The 23,000-nt window shown below is 42.9% G+C and overlaps 1 protein-coding gene across 2 annotated transcripts in view; it reads left to right on the top strand.

The window, feature by feature from the left end:
• The window catches only part of COL20A1 (collagen type XX alpha 1 chain), a 127,830-nt gene that overhangs the window by 70,355 nt on the left and 34,475 nt on the right, over positions 1-23,000 (top strand). For both annotated transcript variants that reach the window (XM_075011846.1, XM_075011847.1), the window contains exons 20-25: positions 831-960; positions 2,116-2,172; positions 3,941-3,979; positions 12,448-12,586; positions 15,838-15,980; positions 16,344-16,453. In XM_075011846.1, coding sequence (XP_074867947.1) covers positions 831-960; positions 2,116-2,172; positions 3,941-3,979; positions 12,448-12,586; positions 15,838-15,980; positions 16,344-16,453 — 618 coding nt within the window. The remainder of the gene's footprint in view (positions 1-830; positions 961-2,115; positions 2,173-3,940; positions 3,980-12,447; positions 12,587-15,837; positions 15,981-16,343; positions 16,454-23,000) is intronic.

Below are 23,000 nucleotides of genomic sequence, written 5' to 3'. Positions count from 1 at the left end.
AACAAAGCAAGAAACCATGAGTCTGTGTATCCATTTAATTTAAGCCTATTGGTCTCAGGCCAATGTTGCCCACCCAATTCAGATATCCATTAGGAAGATACTAACAGTGGACCTTGTCCAGAATAAATAACTTATAGTAGACATTAGATGCCTAACTCCCTCCTGTATCTAAGAAAATTTCCCCTGATGAGCTGAAAGGCAGTCCCACTGTTTAGCAGGAATCTAAGGCCTACAGAGGGCCATGTGTGCCAGAAAAGAGATGGGAAAACAGTCAATCTTTTTGTTTCAATGGCAATTCCAAAGCATTTTTTTAAATAAGTATTTTCAGGTTGAACTAAAAATCATTTTTCAACATTCTCTGGCATTTAAACAAACCTTTTGGATTAAACAAAATGATTTGTCACGACAAAATCATTTCATTTTGATTTAATTTCTTTTTAATTGTTCTAAATGTCTAAAAAAATAAAATGAAAGGAAATGTTGCGAATGAATGCAATTTTGAATCGAAAAATTGGAAATGTTTGATTTAGAAAACGTTGAAGGGAAACTTTTTTTTTTTTTTGCGACATCCCCTCCCCACAATGAAGAGAGACAGTTTGAAGCAACCAATGAGAACCTGAGAGAAGTTTCAATACTGTTGAATCTGTTGTTTTCAGAGAAAAAAATTTGGGGTTACAAGCTTTTTCCCACCTCTAGGAGGGAGGAGGAATGTGGTCACAGGCTCTAAGCTGCTTTGCTGTGGGCCTGTATTTTCCACTTCTGTCAGCATGTGACTACAAGCTGAAAGGAGAATCCTTCTGGAACAGAAATCTTTCTCATCTCTGCTCTAGATAACGGTTTCTGGTAGAAGCAATGGAGTGACCCTGCAGTCGCTGCTTCCCAATACAGCATACAAGGTGGTGGTTTCTGCTGTCTATGACACAGGAGAGAGTGACTCTGTATCCGCTACTGGCAAAACTGGTAGGCAAATCAATAGGCACTTGCCTTTTATGTATTGCCTTTTATCCAGAGATCTCCACTATACAAAAGTGCGATGCTGTCATTACTCTGGTTTGGCTGGGGTTTAGGAGGAGAAATAAGGAAAAGCAATGTTAAAAGTTAAAGGCTCAGAGAGTGATTTGGCTAAGTGAAACTCAATGGAGATACTCTTCAGATTTACTTGCTTGTGTAGGAGAAGCAGTATATGTAGAAGGCCAGACTTTCAGAAGTGTTGGTCAACCTTTTGCTGTTCTAGTTTGCAAATGCAGTTTAAGTGTAGATATAAATGTGAGTAACACAAATAACAATATGTATCTAGCTTCCTGTCTGTTTGCAAATCAGGCAGTTAGAGGTGCAAGTTCTCCATTATGCATGATTCTCCATGATACATTCTGCAGGCACAAAAAGGAGGATGCAACATCTTCAGGGCACAGCTTGTGCCCTGCACAGGAAACCAAGTGTTCAGCCCTTTTGCAAATTCCAGCACGAAAAGAAACATCCAGGCTACGTCTACACTTACCAAAAACTTTGAAATGGCCATGCTAATGGCCAGATCAAAAAATACTGAGGCACTGAAATGCATATTCAGTGCCTCATTGGCATGTCACTGGCCATGGCACTTCGAAATTGCAGCGTTTCGCTCTCGCGCAGCTCGTCTACATAGGGGTCCTTTTTGAAAGGACCCCACCAACATCAAAATCCCAAAGGAATTAGGGGATTTTGATGTTGGTGGGGTCCTTTCAAAACCACCCCCGTGTAGACGAGCCATGCAGGAGTGAAATGTGGCAATTTTGAAGTGCTGCAGCCAGCGGCATGCTAATGAGGCGCTGAATGTGCATTTCAGTGCCTCATTAGCATTCTTTGATCTGGCTACTAGCATGGCCATTTCGAAGTTTTTGGTAAGTGCAGACACAGCTCCAGCCTCTTTAGAAGGAAGTGAGATTGGAAGTAGTAGGTCCCCATCTGGAACACTGGGACCAAGACATGGCTCCAACAATGTGCCCTTCCCATTCCATCTTCCCAAGCTCTTGCTTTGCAGTCAGAAGGGAGCACAGGAAGGGCCCAGTAGCCATGCACAATAGTAAGCCAAACATCACAATCCTGGAATCGAAACTCACAAATTCATTTTTCTTCCAGCCTCTGCTTTGGCTGAACAGCCCTCAGCACAAGGATTTGCTCCCTTCAAAACAGATGGTAAGTCATGTGTGATAAAGCTGAAATTCACAAGCATCCTTGTACAGTGGCAACTTGAGCACTAGCACTTCATGGAGGATGGGGTGCAAGTCATTTGTCGTGCTATGGAAGGTGCTGCTGGGGGCATGAATCTTTCCAGCATGAGTCTAAAGTAAACCCAGCAGGTGTAGAAGTAACCCAGACTTGCTGGGTGTGGAATGCTGTCCAGCTCTTGTGGCATCTAAACCATTGATGCGTCTACCACCGCCTGACCTAAGAAGTTTGTGGCTTGTAGCTTGTACACTCACTGCACTAGGGGGTTAAGTCAGTTGCAGATACACAATTCTAGCTGTGGCAGTTGCATAGCTAGAATCAACTTATCCGCAATGGAATTCACCTGGCTGTCCACATAGAGAGAGGTAAGAGGTCAGTGGGAGAGTTTCTCCCATCGCCCTCCCTTATGCCTCATGACAGCGAGAAGTACAGCACCCCACTGCCAGCCCCAGACAGTTGGGTTTCACGTGCCTCTATGAGGAGCACAAAATCGAATTGCGGGAGTTCGACCCTAACTAGATTGATCTTCACAGAAGTGGAGACATACCCTATGCTTCAGAGGTCCTAGGTAAGACCCTGCCCATTGGTGACCAGGGTCTGTCACTGTTACAAAGGGGTGCTCATCCAAGATATTCACTGGGAAAAAGCTGAAGCTCAGGATGCAGTGCCTCAGCTAGGAGAAGTATGTGCAGTATCTGCTGGCTGGTTTGGTGTTTTTGAGATCTGGTTTCTCTGAAATGCTTTTTGTTCTAAATAAATTACACAATGCTTTAAGGAAGCTGTTTGGTCACAGAGTGACGTGGTCATTGCCCAGGGAGAATAGAGTTGCAGGATCTGACTGGCTGAAGTGATCGCAAGTTCTACAATGTAATAACAAAGCAGTAAAAATGAAAGAATCCACTACAGCCCAGATTTTCATACTTACCTGGACGTGCATACCCTGTATGTGCAATTAACACAATTTACATATGCACCCAAGAAGATTGCCTATGCACATTTTGTATGTAAATACATGGAAAGCTTTTGGTGCATGTGGTTGCTTACATTAGCTTTTGAGAATTTTGGTCTTACCACTTAAAAATAAAGTTGAGACACAGTTTTGCAAAGGTAAAACCTTGGTTACATGTTTTAAAAAAAAAAAAAAAAAAAAAAAAAAAAAGGGTGTGCAGTTATAGTCCTTTAATTTGCAATGGGCACAGCTGACTCTAAATATATAAAAAAAAATCCATCATCATTGCATTTAAGACCACAGTGGGCCAGCAGTAGTAGAAGATTGAATCAAAACAAAGTTATGATGAAGGGGCTTGCTGATGAAGGACAATCATTTCAAAGGCTTAAGTGATGAGTGAGCCAAGCAAAACCTTGCACACTCCCATGTTTGTACATATAAATTGGCCAAGTGCATATGCAGCTTCTTGTTGTAGACTCAAGTTTGCATAGAGAGAGATTCTGCCATCAGTGTGGCTTCAAACCTTTGAAAACATGGCTCAAATGTGTGCCATTGGATTGCTTGCAAGTGTGATGATTATTGCTACCATGAGGCTGGGCCCTGGCCTCAAGGAATTAACTGTATTGTTCTATATGTGCCAAGGTATCTACACTGAATCACTCACCAGGTCCCTGGGTGTTCTCCATTCTGCTGCAGACCCACAGCTAACCCGGCTCTATTCCTGTAACAAGCTGCCCGTTTGGCTTCTATGGTGTCTCATAATTTTTCCTCTTCTTTGTCCTGCAGCTTGTCCCACCATGCGCTCCACTGAAGGCTCTGTGCAAGGTACCTTACTAGTTCTCAGTCACAGGTGGGCTCTGTCGTGAATATAGAAACACTGATCATCATGAATCTTCACTCCCCATTACTCTTATGAAACTTCCCTGGCCCACAGTAACAGAGAGGTTGCCAAGTTGCCGTGTTAGTTTGTATTCTAACAAAGCAAACAAGCAGTCCAGTAGCACTCTGGCCCACGTTAAAGTCATCTTCACAACCTTCCCCACACCTGGAATGCTGCTCCCAAGTCTGATGCAGATACCTGGGAGAGCTCAATGCATGTCTCATCTCAACACCTTCCTTGCCTTTCCCTGCCACATTCAGCAGCAAAAATACATTTCCATGTTGTACGGAGTCTCACTTCATCCATCCAGCCTAATCTAGGCCAGGTGTCACCAGGGAAGGGCAGCAGCCTGCTTTCTTCAGGTCACACGGTCCATTCTGGTGGAAGTCCTGACTCTCTTTCGTTTAGCCAGGCTTTTATAAGACCATATTCCTGTTCCATACTTTTAAAAGTAGCATCCTTTAACAATTCCTCTGCAAAACCCTCCCTTTGTTATCCAATCATCATATCTTATTATCCTTCTCTTGTCTTTGCCTACGGTGCCTCCTTCCTTTCCTGCACACAGCATGTGCCTTTTCACTAGGAGGAATTTGCTATAGTTAAATTTATGAACCCCAACACCTATCAGTGTCAAACTGCATTTAGGAACAGCTCACGGTTAAACCTGGGAATGGTAAAACCCCTAAGGCAATTAGGCATCCAGCTTCCATTGCATTGCAAGGGGATTTGTGTGCCTAATGCACTTGGGCTCCTTCAGTACCCCTGGTCTAGAGGTTTATCCCTTTCCCTCCTCCCGAGGTAATTCTGTGGCTTGTAAAAGTTGTAGACATTCTTAGGGCTGCTGTTGGGGCTCAAATGGCATATATTTAACTAGAGGAACTCTACTTCCCATTTACATGCTTTATCTAATGTACGACCCATTATATATAGCTTGCCATCTAGGAAGTGACTTGTTCTACCTGTATGGTAGCTTCAGCCACTGTTTTTCCAGACAGGTCCAGAAGACTCAGGTTCACTCCCTGGCCATGCCACTGGCTTCTTTGGTGAGTTGCTTTAGGTACATCTTCACTAGAGCTGGGAGATGCGATTCCCAGGATGTATAAATGCACCCTGTGGTCAAACTGACGCCTAAAAAATACCAGAGTGCCTGCAGCTGCAGAGGCCAGCATCCAGGCTAGCTGCCTAAATGTGTACCCAGGGATCAGGCAGGATTGTACTGGGGGGAGTCATCCATGTTGCAGATATGCTGCTGTTTTTAAGCATCAACTTGAGTAGAGCTAGTGTGGGTATGTCCACGTCAGCTGGAAACCACACCTCCCAGCTGAAATGTGGCCATACTCTTAGTCTCTCTGTGCTTGAGTTTCCCATCCATAAATTGGGGGTAATGATAGCATGGCTTCTCTGCCTCACTGGGGCATTGTGAGGATACATATGTTACAGGCGGGGAGGTGCTCACATCCTATGGCAAAGGGGGCCAGATGAGTGTCTAAGATCCACAGACTGACCCACTTGACTTCTCTTTCCATGTCCTGTGAGACTATTCAGTCCATATATGTCCAGACCAAATTAATCCAGCCATGAAAGCCAAATCAGCATCTCTTTGCCTTTATTTCTTAGGTAATGTCAGCACGAGCACTTTAGTAGGTAAAATTGTTGTCGTTCAAGGAGATGAAAAGCCACACATGCCAAACAGCAAAAGTTCCCCTGCTAAAAGCACCATTGTTAACAGCACTATGGTGGTGGGAGATGCTTCTTTCCTCCCCCCATAACTACTTCTACTTTCTGGGGTTGGTTTAATTCTACCAGTGGGAGAGCTCTCTCCTGACGGCATAGAGCAGCTGCACAGAAGACCTGACAGTGGCACAGCTGTGCCACTCCAAATCTGTAGTGTAAACCTAGGCTGAGTTACTGTCTTTCATGAGACAGGTAATCCATCAGCAGGAATAGCCCGGTGCTGTATCGGTCTCGTCGGTGGATTAATAATATGGTTGTAACCAGGCCTGCTGATTGTGGAGAGGTAAAGGGGGGCAGTTGTTTCAAAGGGGCCCAGAGCTCTGGCCACTACCACTGCTACTTTGCCAGCAGCAGCCGCTGGAGCTCTGCGCCCCTTTCAAGTGCAGCAGCAGTGTTACTGCATGCAGCTGTTAAGGAGAGTGCCATGGTCCAGGCTGAGCAGGGGGCTGAATGCCCTAAGCTCCACCCCCTCCCCACTTAGCTATGACCCTTCCAGAGCACTGAGTCGAGCCCTTCTCCCACCTTGCCCCAGGCCAATGGCAGCTCTTGGGCCCCCGGTTCAAACGGTAGCTTAAATCATGCTTTTAAACGTTGTTTATATTTGGTATACATTTTAATTGAGGTGGTAATACATCAGTCCCAGGGTCTTCAGATCACAGAGAAATAGGTCTGAAACAAGTCAGATCAATCTGATGAACACTCTGAATGCTGTATAGTGCTAATGTGAATTATAACATCCCAAATGCAAAATGCCCGTCGGAACCGAGAGCCAATCAATGGTAAGTGGCAGTGAGCTGAGAGTCCAGACTGAAAGGGAAATGATGTGATGAACGTGTCCCCTTTGTCTTTTTAAAATCAACTTATTTCCCCTCACCCTCCCAGCCAGCTGTAAATTCTGATAATCTTAAAACCCCAACTGCAAGGTCTGTTTGTATTAAAATCTGAAATGAGAAAGTGACTCAGAGCTCTAATGATCAGCTGGGAAAGAGATGAAGATGGAGAGGAGATGTCAAAGATGTTAGAGGAAAAATCTCTGTAGACCTCATAAGGCAGGTCACCTCTGGGCAGTACTTGGAAAATGAAGAGAGAAATGGAAAAACTTTACCGACTTTCATGGCTCTCACACATAAGAGGCTACATTTTGCAGCAGAAAATAATTCTCTCTCTCTCTTTTTCCCCTCCGTAGGCAATTAAAGCCACTTCTTTTATGATAATATTTTACATCAAGTTGAAGAGGGAAAACTCATTAGAACTTGTGGTTTTTTCAGAACAATTTTTTTAGTTTTTTTTTCATTTCATAGATTAAAAACAAAAAAAAAATTACACTCTTATTAGGCATTACCGCAGTAGCTGAAGCCTTCTTGAACAGTAACTAGTTCATTCTTGGAAAAATTAACCCAGATATATTTTTAAGGTCCATAGGTGACTGACTGTATTTATCTATAATTTAAAAATTAAGGGTGGTAAAGGACAGAAACAGAGAGCTGCTGGATATTACACTGTTCACATAGGCTATGGTTACACTAGCGAGTTTTGCTGACAGAACCCCGCTTTTGTCAACAAAACCCATGGAGCACGTACACACAAAATGTGTTTTGTCAACAGCTTGTCGACAAAACTGAGCACTTCTGCCAGCAGCATTCTGCCTCTCAGCCATGAGGCATAATACTACTATTGACAGATTCTATTGACAAAAAAAATCTGGATGGATGCTGGGGTGGGGGCCTTCTCTCAAAAGCCAGGGCATCTAGAACAATGGGCATCCTTGTCTGCTGTGCTTCTGAGTGCCTGTTTTGTCGAGAGAGCAGCTGGGCACTCCGGCTGAATTGTTGATATAACAGAGCGCTCTTTTGATCTCCTTTTCACCTGGGTCTACGTGGAGACGTCCTGCCGGCTGCTTTATGCTAATGAGCAGGCTAATGAGGCTAATGCTAATGCTAATGAGCCTGGTGCGAAGGTTGCGGATCTCTCGAGGCATCTAGACAGACTTATGGGCAGTGCTGGGGAGGAGCCGGTCGTCGTGGTACATGTTGGTACCAATGACATAGGGAAGGGTAGAAGAGATGTTCTGGAGGCCAAATTTAGGTTACTAGGAAGGAGACTGAAATCCAGAACATCTTTGGTGGCATTCTCTGAAATGCTTCCAGTTCCACGCGCAGGGCCAGATAGACAGGCAGAACTTCAGAGTCTCAATGCGTGGATGAGACGATGGTGTAGGGAAGAGGGGTTTAGATTTATTAGGAACTGGGGACACTTTTGGGGTAGGGGGAGCCTATACAGGAAGGATGGGCTCCACCTAAATCAAGGTGGATCCAGACTGCTGGCATTAAACATTAAAAAGGACATAGAGCAGTTTTTAAACTAAGAGGTGGGGGAAAGCCGATTGGTGCGGGGGAGCACCTGGATCGGACGGAGACTTCTCTTACACGAGGCTCCATAGACAGGGATTCCCTAGAAGTTAGTCAGATAGGGAACGTGGGAAATAATATATGGGCAAGATCAGATGTGAAACAATCGTGCATAAAAAAATCCACCACGTCTGTGAAAGGCGGACATATAAATAGTGGTAGTTTTCTAACATGCTTTTACACTAATGCTAGGAGTCTGTCTAATAAGATGGGTGAACTGGAGTACCTCATATCAAAGGAGGAAGTTGACATAATAGGCATCTCAGAAACATGGTGGAATGAGGACAATCAGTGGGACACTATCATACCGGGATATAAATTATATCGGAAAGACAGAACAGGTCGTGCGGGTGGCGGAGTGGTACTATATGTGAAGGATAATATAGAATCAAATGAAGTAAAAATCCTAAAGGAATCAAAATGTTCCATAGAATCATTATGGATAACAATTCATTCCTCTAATATGAATATGGCATTAGGAATATATTACCGACCACCTAACCAGGACAGTGATAGTGATGCTGAAATGATGAGGGAGATTAGAGAGGCTATCAAAATAAAAAACACAGTAATAATAGGAGATTTCAATTATCCCCATATTGATTGGGTGCATGTCACCTCAGGACGGGATTCAGAGATTAAATTTCTTGATGCCTTAAATGACTGCTTCTTGGAGCAGCTAGTACAGGAACCCACAAGGGGAGAGTCGATTCTCGATCTAGTCTTGACTGGAACGCAGGATCTGGTCCAAGAGGTAACTGTTACTGGACCGCTTGGAAATAGTGACCACAATATAATAACTTTTAATATTCCTGTGTTGGGAAGAACACCGCAGCGGTCAAACACTCTGGCATTTAATTTCAAAAAGGGGAATTACACTAAAATGAGGAAGCTAGTTAAACAGAAACTAAAAGGTAGAGTAATTAAACTAAAATCCCTGGAAGCTGCATGGAAACTGTTTAAAGACACCATACTAGAGGCCCAACTTAAATGTATACCCCAAATAAAAAAACACAGTAAGAGACCTAACAAAGAACCACCATGGCTAAACAGCCATGTTAAAAAGGCAGTGAGAGAGAAAAGGGCAGCTTTTAAAAAGTGGAAGTCAAATCCTAGTGAGGAAAATAGAAAGGAACATAAACACTCCCAAATTAACTGTCATAATGTAGTAAGAAAAGCCAAAAAAGAGTTTGAGGAACAGCTAGCCAAAAATTCAAAAAACAATAGTAAAATGTTTTTTAAATACATTAGAAGCAGGAAGCCTGCTAAAAAAGCAGTGGGGCCCTTGGATGATAAAGATATAAAAGGAGCGATCAAGGAAGACAGTGCCATTGCGGAGCGATTAAATGATTTCTTTGCTTCAGTCTTCACGGCTGAAGATGTTACAGAGGTTCCTAAATCTGAGCCAGCCTTTTTAGGCGACAAATCTGAGGAACTCACTCAGATTGAAGTGACATTAGAGGAGGTTTTGGAATTAATTGATAAGCTGAATAGTAACAAGTCTCCAGGACCAGATGGCATTCACCCAAGGGTTCTGAAAGAACTCAAATGTGAAATTGCGGAGTTATTAACAGTGGTTTGTAACCTATCCTTTAAATCCACTTTGGTACCAAATGACTGGAAGACGGCCAATATAACACCAATATTTAAAAAAGGCTCTAGAGGAGATCCTGGCAATTATAGACCGATAAGTTTAACATCAGTACCAGGCAAATTAGTAGAAACACTAGTAAAGAGTAAAATTGCAAGGCACATAGAAGAGCACAAATTGTTGGGCAAAAGTCAGCATGGTTTCTGCAGAGGGAAGTCGTGTCTGTCTAATCTATTAGAATTCTTTGAAGGGGTTAATAAACATGCGGACAAGGGGCACCCAGTGGACATAATATACCTAGACTTCCAGAAAGCCTTTGACACGGTCCCACACCAAAGGCTTTTATGTAAATTAGGTGGTCATGGGATAGGAGGAAAGGTCCTTTCATGGATCGGGAATTGGTTAAAAGACAGAAAACAAAGGGTGGGAATAAATGGTAAATTTTCACAATGGAGGGGGGTAACTAGTGGTGTTCCCCAGGGCTCAGTCCTGGGACCGATCCTGTTCAACTTGTTCATCAATGATCTGGAAAATGAGGTAAGCAGTGAGGTGGCAAAGTTTGCAGATGACACCAAGTTGTTCAGGACAGTCAAAACCAAAAGGGATTGTGAAGAACTACAAAAAGATCTCAGCAAACTGAGTGATTGGGCAGCAAAATGGCAAATGAAATTTAATGTGGGTAAGTGTAAGGTAATGCATGTTGGAAAAAATAACCCAAATTACACGTACTACATGATGGGGTCAAATTTAGCTACGACAGATCAGGAAAGGGATCTTGGAGTTATAGTGGATAGTTCTCTGAAGACATCCACGCAGTGTGCAGCGGCAGTTAGTAAGGCAAATAGGATGTTAGGAATTATTAAAAAAGGGATCGATAATAAGACAAAAGATATCATACTTCCCCTATATAAAACTATGGTACGCCCACATCTCGAGTACTGCGTGCAGATGTGGTCTCCTCACCTCAAAAAAGATATATTGGCATTAGAAAAGGTTCAGAAAAGGGCGACTAAGATGATTAGGGGCTTGGAAAGGGTCCCATATGGGGAGAGGCTAGAGAGACTGGGACTTTTCAGTTTGGAAAAGAGGCGATTGAGGGGCGATATGATAGAGGTATATAAAATCATGAATGGTGTGGAGAAAGTGAATATAGAAAAATTATTTACCTTTTCCCATAATACAAGAACTAGGGGACACCAAATGAAATTGATGGGTAGTGGGTTCAAAACTAATAAAAGGAAATTTTTCTTCACACAGCGCACAGTCAACCTGTGGAACTCCTTGCCCGAGGCGGCTGTGAAGGCCAGGACTCTATTAGGGTTTAAAAAAGAGCTTGATAAATTTTTGCAGGTCAGGTCCATAAATGGCTATTAGCCAGGGATAAAGTATGGTGCCCTAGCCTTCATAACAAGGGCAGGAGATGGATGGCAGGAGATAAATCACTTGTCTTCTGTTCTCCTTCTCTGGGGCGCCTGGCATTGGCCACCGTCGGCAGATGGGATGCTGGGCTTGATGGACCTTTGGTCTGACCCAGTATGGCCATTCTTATGTTCTTATGTTCTTATATACCTGCAGTTGCACGAGATCTCTACTGGCAGGGAGTGCTGTCAGCAATAAACAGGCCATGTAGATATGTGTCTGGCGCCAAAAATCCCTTCTTTCACCAGCCCCTTATGCCTGAATTTCTTCAGGCATAAGGGGCTCGTGAGAGAGGGGGTTTTTGTCAGTAGAGGCATGTCTACACGGCCTGTTTTACTGCTGGCAGTACCCTCTGCTGGCAGTGAGACCTTGCACAGCTATGCAAATGAGCTGCAGGAATATGCTAATAAGCAGTCATTAGCAATTGCAAGACTGCTCATTAGCATGAAACTGCCAGCAGGACATCTCCTTGTTGACCCAGCCTTAGTGTGTGGCCACACTCTCTCGTCAGAAGCTTTGTTGGGAAATCTCTTCTGACAGTGACTTCTGTTGACAGAGCGCAGTAGTGTAACCATAGCCAATGTGAATAAATCTGTTACTTTTTTCTCAGCTGTAAGAAAAACTTCTAAAACACCCTCAAGTCAGCCACAAATGTTTCCTGTCACTTTTAAAAACTCAGAACCACGTCCTCAGATCTGGAGAATGAAGAAGCAGGTCTGTCCCATGAAAGCTCATCACCTAATGAATCATATTGGTAGTCTTTAAGGTGCTACAGGACTGCTTCTTTCCTTTTTTTTGGTTTTGTGAAGGTTCAGACTCGCACAACACAACCTCTCTGACCCTTTGAAACAGAGTTTCGAATGTGCTCAGCCTATTTTTCCAAATGGGAAGAATTTGCAGCCCTTTCCACAGGAAGGGAGGGAGGTGTGCTCTGGGCATGATCCTGAAAAATTTGTGTTCCTCTTTTACTTGTATCTGGGAAATGTATCTGTGAATATTTCTCTGAGCCCAAAGGAGGCACTTTGATGAGAACCACAGAAGGGTCAATTCAGAACATTGGCACAATATGGAGAGAGTTTTGATCAGGATAAAGTTTTGGTCAAGTTGGTTATTTCTTATACCAAATAGCCTTCTTCCTTATTAGAATGCACTGTCCATGGAGGAAATAAAGAGCAATCATTATTTAGGCAGATCCCTTACAAAACATTTTTCCCTACTGTCTCAAAGCATTTCTTTCTCTGCCCTTCTCTGTCTGCTCCAGGATTTGATATGATGGAGGCTTTTGGACTGGTGGAAAAAGAATATGCCTCCATTAAAGGAATAGCTATGGAGCCGTATGTGTTCAGTGGAACCCGTACTTACACGCTTTTCAGAGATATTCAGCTAACCCGGAGAACAAGGTAGTTGGGGAAGCTAGCTGACAACTGCATTGATTACAACAAGACTTTATTCTCTGTTGCATAAACATTGGCACTGGTCTGCACAATGAAGAATATTGACTCATGGGGAAGGGTGTAGATATTGGCTTAGTGAATGCTAAACTGGTAATTTCCTAGTGAAAATACTATAAAAGCTAATGCTGAAATGGGAAAGAATGCAAAGGGTTTCCCCCCGCCTTCCTTTGGGAGACGTGTTGTGTGCTCATCCATAAATTAACCTCTCAAAAATTTTCTCAAGATGGATCGTGTGATGGGACATGTCATATAGGAACATTATTGAATCCACTGGGATGATTGGGGCATTGAGCTTTCGTAAGGACAAGCTCAGATTTTAGGTGCCTATAGTGCTCTTCCCTGGTTTAGCGGTATACCTTCAATATCACAGCTGTGCAGAATTAAGTGCTGAAAAACAGCACATGATGACCTGTGAAACTCAGGGTTCCAGGGAAGCTAACTCAGGTCACTCACTAAGGGTGCACTGCGAGAAATAGGACAGCCAATCTCTAAAGCTCGTGGTTATTTTAATATTTATAGTCACCAAGCCAGCACCAAATAGCTTCTGTAGTATCTTATTGGTCAAGCAGAAGTCTAAGCCATAAGTTCCCTTAAAGTACCCAGCTTCCACCCAGACACCCCAATCAAACAAAGTGCTACCAATCCCAAAGGATGAGACACATTTCCTTCCAAGGCAATGAATATTTCAGACTTTATCCCAGATACCCTCCCGTAGACAGTTTTTATTAACTAAACTATAATTCATTAAAAAGAAAAAAAAGAGTATTGGTTGAAAGATCAGTATACATTCAGACAGTTCAATTTCTAGGTGCAGTTATATTATCGAGGAGGTGATTGTGTCATTGCAAAAGGTTCTTTTAGTATTTAGCTCATGGTTATAGTAAAATACATATCCAGCGTGATTCCAGCCAATGACGGGTACCACAGTCCTTGTATGAAACCCCCAGCAGATCTGAGTTCTGAAGTCAATGTCCATTAAAAGGGCACCAAGGTATTATTGGATTTCATTCCTTATGGCTTGCAGCTTTCCCCTGGTGCATCTAAGCAGCTCTGAGACCAACAGGATCAGGACCCAAGGGCCTTTGTACATTTACAGCAGCCTCTTGGCCAGGGAGAACACAATAGTCTGTTGAGGTAGCCTCATGGTAATTAAGGATCAGGTAATTAACATAAGGTAATTCATCCATTAAGCAATTTATCACAAACTTTAAAGAGACATTTTGACCACCTTGTCTCATCCAAGATTCAACTAAATGTTAATGTTACCTTTTGACTTTCTAATCAACACTTACAGGGGTAGTAAGGAGCTGTCTGTTTTTATGGTTAGTATCTATATGACGTAAAAATAAACATCCCTGCCATCTGATTCTTTCAATTCATGCATCTGACAAAGTGAGCTGCAGCCCAGGAAGGCTTATGCCCTAATAGAATCTTTAAGGTTCCACAGGGCTCCTTATTGTTTTTGTGGAAACAGACTAACATGGCTGTCCTTCTGAAACATATAACTATCATTGCCTCTAATTGCTATCAATTCAGGTTTGCACTGCAAAGCTCTAGCCTAACACACATTGAATGGCCTTAATTATTTTCTATATACTCTTCTCTCATACCTCTACCGGATGACTCTGGGTCATTTGGCCTGGGATCGTTTAAGCCTTCTAGGCCACGTGTCCTACTTGGCACAAATTCTGGTACAGCTCTGTAATGGTGGCTGCCGCAGTGGTATGTACAGCCACATTTTAATCAGATAATGCCACATGAGCATAGAATTCTGTTGAATTGTCCTCTATTGTCCTCTGTCAGTGATACATTTAATTTTTTCCATGACCACTTAAGATCAAACTTGGAGGCACAGTCTTGGCAGGAAACATGACTGTAACAGGACCTCTTAAACCTCTTTCACCCTTTCCCCTAATGTTCCCGATTTGCAATCCAACAATGACTGTTCTAAAATACAAGCTTGTGGCTGCTCTGGGCAGCTTCATGTTGATTGACAAGAAGGATTACCCAGTGACTTTGGAATATGACTTTACCATTGGGCTCCTTCTCAAAGCCCTAGCCATCTTCATGGGTCAACTTTCTTTCTGGCTGTGCCAGTAACCCAAGTACTATTACAAAGTATAGATTAGGGCAGATTTGACTCTTTCTAGTCAGTTGTATTTTATTTTGAAGTCTAATTACTATAGCAATGGGATCATTTTAATCTTATTTAAGGAAGCAAAGCTTCTTACATTAAACAGGGTGGGGGAATTCATAAGGCTCTAAGTATTTAGAAAAGCATAGACAAATCCGTTTGCTCAACCAGCAGGACTATAAGACACACAGAAATGCCCTTCCAAGGATATTCTATAATTTAAATCCAACAAACCTTGATTTTATGTTTGAATTGGTCCTGAGAAGCTAGCTGAAGAATTGTGTATTTATTCATGTGAATGTGGCCCATGCAGATCACAAATGTGTAACAGACAGAACTAATTTTGCTTTCTTCATTCAGTTTTGATCTATGTCTATTGAGTGATGTTTGCATGCAACCAGTGTTTTGTAATGACTTTGGAAGTGAAGAGAAAATCATCCCTTATCAGAAATGCATGGCTGGGCTTGTTACCTGTCCTCCCACGGGTTTCATTCCTGAGTCCCACATTTGACATTTGAGTGGATGATGTGATCTTTAGTATGGCTCATGCACCTCTCTTTGCAAGGGATTTCTAAAGTCTTCCCTTAGTTTTCTACCTATCCATCACAGCCATCATCCTTCCTGAGAAGGTGTGGAGGAGTCTTTCAGAGCTCATCAAAGTAGCTCCATGAGTTATCAGAAGTGTCTCTTTTGAACGATGCAAGGCTCAGTCACTGGTTTTTTTTTTAGCATTCCCTGTCCCAACACAAGGAGTGACAGAGTGACCATGGTGACAATACCTGGACCACCCTTTTGATGCAGTGACAAGGCCACGGGGATGTCCTATGCACGCAAAACTGCAGGTGTCTTTAGAACCCAAGAATAATGTACAAGATACAAACCAAATTCTCTACTGGGGTAACTCATTCAGCTTCAGCTGGCTCTGTATATGGTCTCATTCATGCTGTCTCAACAGCACTGCTCTGGAGCTCAGCACTCTTCTTGTTTCCAGGAAGGTAGAAATTCATCCTCTGGCATTTGTTATCGTTAGTTATGGAGATGACTTCTGCTTGTCTCATTACAGTGAACTGCTTCCCTCTGGGATCCCATCTGTGCACACCATCAGCTTTCTCCTCCGACTCCTCCCAGAGGTGCCCAAAGAGCCCTTTGCTGTGTGGCAGCTAACAGATGAGGACTTCCAGCCACTCCTCGGGGTTATACTTGACTGTAAGGTTTCATGTAGCGTATATTAAATCCAGGTATTTGGAAGGGTAACAGAACCAACTTGTATATGCAGTTGGACAGTTTTAGTGTTGAAACTTGGCAATGTCTAGCATGAATATTACAGAAGCTATCAACATTACACGTGCAAATAGTTTTTGTATATTTTTAAACCCTCTAAAATACTAACTTTGTTTATTTTGTTTCACAATATATTATTTATTTTGACCAATAGTTCTTTTTGTGTTTTTAAAACTTGACAAGTAGTATCTATTTCAAAATGTGTAAGCTTATATATCAAGCATGCTGTAGGTAAAAACAAATTCTATTTTAATTCTAAGGCCTTATTTCTCCTATTTTCCCCTATAGCCAATAAGAAATCCTTGACCTATTTCAATCATGACTACAAAGTGGATTTACAGCAAGTCACCTTTGACCAAAAGGAAGTAAAGAAGATATTCTATGGGAGCTTTCATAAGGTCCTTATCAAGGGAGGGAGTAACTTACATTATTAACTCACAAGGGCAGGCTGAGGGGAAAATGCAGTATGTATGTATTATTTGTATTCAAAACTGGTTATATGAATGTTCTTCCAAAAGGCATCAGCAAATTGGCCAACCTGATTATGTTGATTTTGCAATTGTAGAGAATTTTGGGTCATCCCATATGAAATTATATATATATATATATATATTCCAAGTATTGGATAGTTCTTAAAATACATAACATAGTTCACTATGTTTAAAGCATATTTGAGTATATAAAATGCATCCACACATTACAATCTTGGCCAACTGTCATATTTAAAATGTACTATTGGGTGAAAACATTCAATACTACAGTAGTGAAATGTATGTAATGTGTTAAATTACGTGTCCATCTTAAATACGACATTTTTGCTAGATTTGTACAGAATAACTCTTATTTATGTTTCCATATAAATGCTTTTGCAAAGACATGCCCGTCCTGGCTTGTGCCTACACTAGCAAGTTCTTTTGGAAAAGCAGGCCCTTTTTCAAAAGACTACATGGAGCAGCTACACACAAAATGTGCTCTTTCGATCCGCAATCGAAAGAACGCCGCTCTCCTTCCAGAAGCCCTCTTCCACTCCCAAATCAGGAAGAGTGCCTTCTTTTGAAAGCTTCTTCCAAAAAAGAGCACGTGTAGACACTCCAGGGGGCCTTTTTTTCAGAACAGCAGTACTTATGGCACCAGATTTTTCAATCCCTGGCTCGCTCTTTCAAAAGAGCTGGGGCTGTGTGGACACACTCTTTCGAAAGAGCAGATTGCTCTTTCGATCTGCTTTTTTTTTGTGAGCGGATGCACTTTTCAAAAGAAGTTTTTTTTTTTTGGAAGAGATCTTCTGGAACAACTTACTTTGAAAGATAGCTGTACTGTAGATGCAGCCCCTGTGGAAAAATGCCTTTTTCTCCATAAGGGGTGCACTGTGTCAGAGCTAATGTAGCAAATTGTTTAGTTCACTTTCCTTGATTTTAATATTGCCCTGACATGTCTCTCTCAACTGACCTGTTCATTGGAGCATATATATGTCCAATTATGATGCAGTGGGGTAGTGCATGGGGTGCACAGAACTTCATTAATGTAATTATTTTAAGCTCAAAGTTGGGGGTACCTGGCAAATTTGCCAGAGGCTGTTAGAAATCAGGCTGGGTTTTGCCTTTAAATTTTGGAACAACAACGTCAACAAAGCAGTGGAAAATCCTTGCTTTTTATGAAGCACCCTTCATCCATGCAACATAAGACACTGTGGCCACGTCTACACGTGCACGCTACTTCGAAGTAGCGGCGCCAACTTCAAAATAGCGCCCGTCACGGCTACACATGTTGGGCGCTATTTCGAAGTTGAAATCGACGTTAGGCGGCGAGACGTCGAAGTCGCTAACCCCATGAGGGGATGGGAATAGCGCCCTACTTCGAAGTTGAACGTCGAAGTAGGGCACGTGTAGACGATCCGCGTCCCGCAACATCGAAATAGCGGGGTCCGCCATGGCAGCCATCAGCTGAGGGGTTGAGGCACGCTCTCTCTCCAGCCCTTGCGGGGCTCTATGGTCATCGTGTGCAGCAGCCCTTAGCCCAGGGCTTCTGGCTGCTGCTGCGGCAGCTGGGGATCCATGCTGCATGCACAGGGTCTGCAGCCAGTTGTCGGCTCTGTGGATCTTGTGTTGTTTAGTGCAACTGTGTCTGGGAGGGGCCCTTTCAGGGAGCGGCTTGCTGTTGAGTCCGCCCTGTGACCCTGTCTGCAGCTGTTCCTGGCACCCTTATTTCGATGTGTGCTACTTTGGCGTGTAGACGTTCCCTTGCAGCACCTATTTCGATGTGGTGCTACCCAACGTTGAAGTTGAATGTCGATGTTGCCAGCCCTGGAGGACATGTAGATGTTATTCATCGAAATAGCCTATTTCGATGTCGCTACATTGAAATAAGCTATTTCGATGTAGCGTGCATGTGTAGACGTAGCCAGTGACAGAGAAGATCAGCCCCAAACTGAATAGAAAGGGAGGGCTGTAACAGGATTTCAAGAAGCGAAGTACCTCAGTGTTCCGGAGGCCAGAGAGAGGGATGGCTCGAGAGATGAGTCAGCACAAGCAAAAGAATGATCCTCATCTGCGGAGGGGGAGGGTAGAGGAGGTGCACAGGAGGGCAGAGATCAGGACTGGGATGATTCCACACAGAGTCAGAGAATCATAGAACACTAGAAGTGGAAGGGACCTCGAGAGGCTATCAAGTTCAGCCCCCTGACCTCACTGCAGGGCCAAGCACCACCCAGACGATCCCTGATAGATGTCTATCGAACCAGCTCTCAGATATCCCCAGTGATGGAGATTCCACAACCTCCTTAGGCCATTTATTCCAGGGTTTAAACCACACTGACAGTTAGGAAGTTTCTCCTAATGTCTAGCCTAAACCTTCCTTGCTGCCATTTAAGCCCATCGCTCCTTGTATTCGCAGAGGCCAAGGACAACAATTTTTCTTCCTCCTCCTTGTAATACTCTTTTGGGTACTTGAAAACTGCTGTCATGTCCCCTCTCAGTCTTCTCTTTTCTAAACTAAACAAGCCCAGTTCTTTCAGTCTTCCCTCATCGCTTATGTTCTCTAGACTGTGAATCATTCTTGTTGCTCTTCTCTGGACCTTGCCCAGTTTCTCCATGTCTTGAAACGTGGAGGCCAGTCTGAAAAAGCTGGAGGACAATAATGGACTGGATTTGGAGACTGGGGGAAACAAGGAGGGAAGGTGGCAGCGTGCTGGGGCACTGCAGTTTCTGCCCTTGTAAAGAAGGAATGTTCTTTTTTCCTATTGCCTTCTCCACTGCCTGTATCCAGCAGCACCGGAGGAGACTGCCTCATCCAGATTAGGTAGTTTTCTTTTGGAATGCCTCTTGCAAGAGGTCAGAAGAGCGTCACCCTTCCCTAGTGATTTTACCTTGCCATAAGCCAAGTCTTTGACACTCTCATTTAAAGCACAGGGCATTCGAGAGGGAGTAAAACAAAGAGGCTGTATATAACAGCTTGAGCCCTGCCTGGCAAGAGCTCAGTGAGGCATGTACAGTGCAGATCATCCTGGCCAAGAGGCAATGTCACTTCCACAAAGAACGTATCACCTTCGAACTCCTGTCCCTTTCTCATCTGCTCCTTGCTCTGGGCAGTTTGTCAGGATCTCTGCTGCTGCCCTGCTGGTGGCTGCCATCCAGCCTGGCTCCTTGCAGGGCTGTACTTTTCAGATGTCTTTCACATGCTATCTTCAAGGCCCGTCCTTTGCTGTACAGAGAGGCTGTGGGGTGGGCGGGGGAGGAGGAGGAGGATCAACAGTATTATTCTGTAACACATTTTTCCCAAAGTCACTCACCAATATAGCTGCTCCATGGAGACACCGACTAAGTTTCTGCTTTACCACCCACCTTCCAAAACTGGAAAATCTCCTTGGAAGATGTCTCCTCACTGTCCTACCTCAGCTCATCTTATTACCCCATAGGCTTCTTGCTCTGCCCTTGCCTCCAGCTTGTTGCCAGGCTTTGGAATATTAATAATCTTGGCTGGAAATGTCCACATAATCCACCTTGATCTGCTGTATTTTAGAGAGAGGCTTTCTGCCCGTTAGTTCCCTCCTCACTTGTTTTTTTTTTCTGTATTGTATATGAGCTATTGTCATATTAAAGACAATTCGTCACAGCTTTCATTGTTCAGACTCAGATGCAGCTACAAATGCACAGTTGTTTTCTTTTTCTTTTTTTTTTTAATTTTATTTTACAAAGAAGCTGCACAAGAGGAAAGACAGTGGGGATGGACTGAAAACCAAAACTCAAATTCAAACATCCTCGATCTATTACTATTATCATTTCTGGCTCCAGACCTCACAGATGGGTCTTCTCCCCCTCATGAAATCAACCAAAACTGCAGATCTATATTATATGTATGTCTATATTATATACTTAGCTGGCCATCATCGCTGTTTTAGCTGAGTACCTCACCAGCCTGAAAATATTTATTTTCACATTACTCTGGTGAGATAGGGCTGTGCCACTATCCCCATTTTACATATGAGAAACTAAGACACAGAAAGTGTCAGTGAGTTGCCTGAAGTTACACAGGCCATCGGTGCCAGAGTAGGAAATTGATTCCTAGGCTTGACCATTCTGCCTCCCTGAACAGTGGCACAGGTCCCCCTCTAGACGGAGATTTTTCATTTCAGTATGGATTCATTTCTAAGTGACACAGGCAGTACATTTTGAACCTTTACTGACCTCCTCAGGTGGCAAAAGCTGCTTCTCCTTTAACCATGTGTCGTCTTGCCCCTTCATCAGAATCTGAACAGCAGGTATAACCACTCAAAAGTGCCATGTCTGTAGTGCACAGTATTTATCATGGGGAAGACAGACTTCAGTTTCACCAAAAGCTATAGTGAAGTAAACTCTCTTAAAATGCCTTTCATGGTCCTTTAAAAGCAGTGACAAGCTGCGTGGATTTCATGTCCCATCCATCGATCAGTACACTCTCTACTGTTACCTTAAATGTGCAGTGTACATTTTCACCTCTGTTTTCTGTAGTTTTGTGTTAAGTGAGACGAAAACACATTATTTTTCCCCCATCTCTACCAAACATCATCTTTGCATTTGCTGTTAGTAACCACTTTTCAGACAGAATAATAACTGTGAGACTGAGAGCAGCACTACAGGATTATAAAAGAAAGGCCCTGCATTTTCATCTGTGGGGAAAAAGAGATCTTTGTGATAAAGTACAAGTCCATTTTCAGAGATCTTTTGTAACATAAGTGGGGACTGCTAATGGGATTTTTTTTCTCACTAATTAACCACTACAAATCTTGTAAATAACAGTAGAGCTGATTGGAAAGGTCCATACATCCTTTGTTGATTTATTTGAAATTCAAAAAACTAGAAAAAGTTTAACTTGCTTAACTGAAAATCAGGGAATCTATTCTTTGTGAAAATTTCGTCAAAATTGTCCCAACTTTTTTTTCAATATAGAAATTAGATTCCTCCACCCAGTTAGGGCATTACAACTAGGCTCGAGCAGACAATAGACTTTTTGGTTTGGGAATCAATTTGAAAACTTTGACAGGGGCATGAATGTAGTTTGATTCCAGCTTCAAATGACTTTTTTTTTGTTTGATTTGATTCAAACAAAACAATTTGGGGGCTTTTAATTTTGCTCCAGGTAATTTTGGGATCTTTTCTCAAATTTTTTATCATTACAAATAAGCTGTCTCTCAATATAAAACATCATTTGGTTTCAAAATGTGAAAGCAAGAAAATTCTACTTATCCTGTTTTATTTTTCTCCAGATGAAACTATTTTCTGAATTTGACCCAAATTCACAAATAGTTTTTGTGCCTTGAAAAATGTGTTTTTGGAAAACTTACTATTGGCTGATTCCACCCCCCCGCCCCGCCCGCCTCACTCTACTTGACAACTGTCTCAGTAGACAATCCAGGAACTAAGCTTATGAAGGTTGGTCTACTTCGTATCATAACCCAGGGCTGACAATCCACTCTGAGGATGCAGGCGAAGTCTGATAAATTACATCTTGAGTTACTCGAACTGTTAACCAGAACTTAGGTATGTCTTTCCATGTTTGACTGCAGAGGAACTGAGCTCCAGACCTCTGCATTTTCCTGGTTCCCTTTTCTCCAGTACAAGACTTGGCCAAGGGGTCTTGAGGAAGTCATATGTCCTGTGCTCCAAAGCCTTCTGTGCATAAAGTTGGCTGTTTGTTGTTCTTTTGATGGAAACTTTGTTCTGAAGCCCATATCACCTCTTGCTGTCTTTACGAATGCTGATATGGTCCGATGGTTTCAGTACAGAAGGATGCTCATGGCTGGCTGGGGTAGAGGGTTGGGAATATGAGGAAGACCTCTCCCCTTGCACAGGTCCTAGGCTCTGTGAAATGATATTCCAGTATTGGGGTGTTTGGGAGTTGTCTGTCCCTAGGGAAACTGGCTGGTTGTTCATAGGCAGTTGACTTAATCTGAGACCTAATACTCCATGTGGAGCATAGGTCATCTGCAAGTGTCCTCCATTTCTTTCTGTCTCAAGACAAAACTTCTAGCCCAGTTGCTGTCCTTCAGTCTAAGTTGATCTCTACATTGTCCAAGGTTTTTCTCTTTTATGTTTTCCTTGCGGGTTCCATTGCAGAGCTTGATGGACTATGCTGGATGATAGTTTTCTGGGAGTGTGGCCTAGCCATCCCCACTTTCTTCTCTTCATTTATCTTCTCCTGTTCACAGGCAAGGGAGCTGAAAATAGGAGATCCTGAGTGCAGATTTCAGTGCAGGTTGGACTAGTCCTCAATCATTCAAAACTTTGATCCAATGGTTTTGGTGTCCCTAGGGACCAGAATTTACTGTCCATGGAGACGTTCACTCTCTAGAGTTTTCACCCACTGTCATTTGGGATCATCACATGCATAAAAATGCTTGTGATTTTAGAAAAGGGTATGAACTCTGCCAAATTACATGTTGCACTTCCATCCAACGGGTGATGTCCAAAGCAT

The sequence above is a fragment of the Carettochelys insculpta genome, chromosome 17 (assembly GCF_033958435.1).
Source record: "Carettochelys insculpta isolate YL-2023 chromosome 17, ASM3395843v1, whole genome shotgun sequence".
Taxonomy (NCBI): Eukaryota; Metazoa; Chordata; order Testudines; family Carettochelyidae; genus Carettochelys; species Carettochelys insculpta.
Note: the sequence above shows the minus strand (reverse complement) of the source record. Positions and strands in the feature narration are given on the sequence as shown.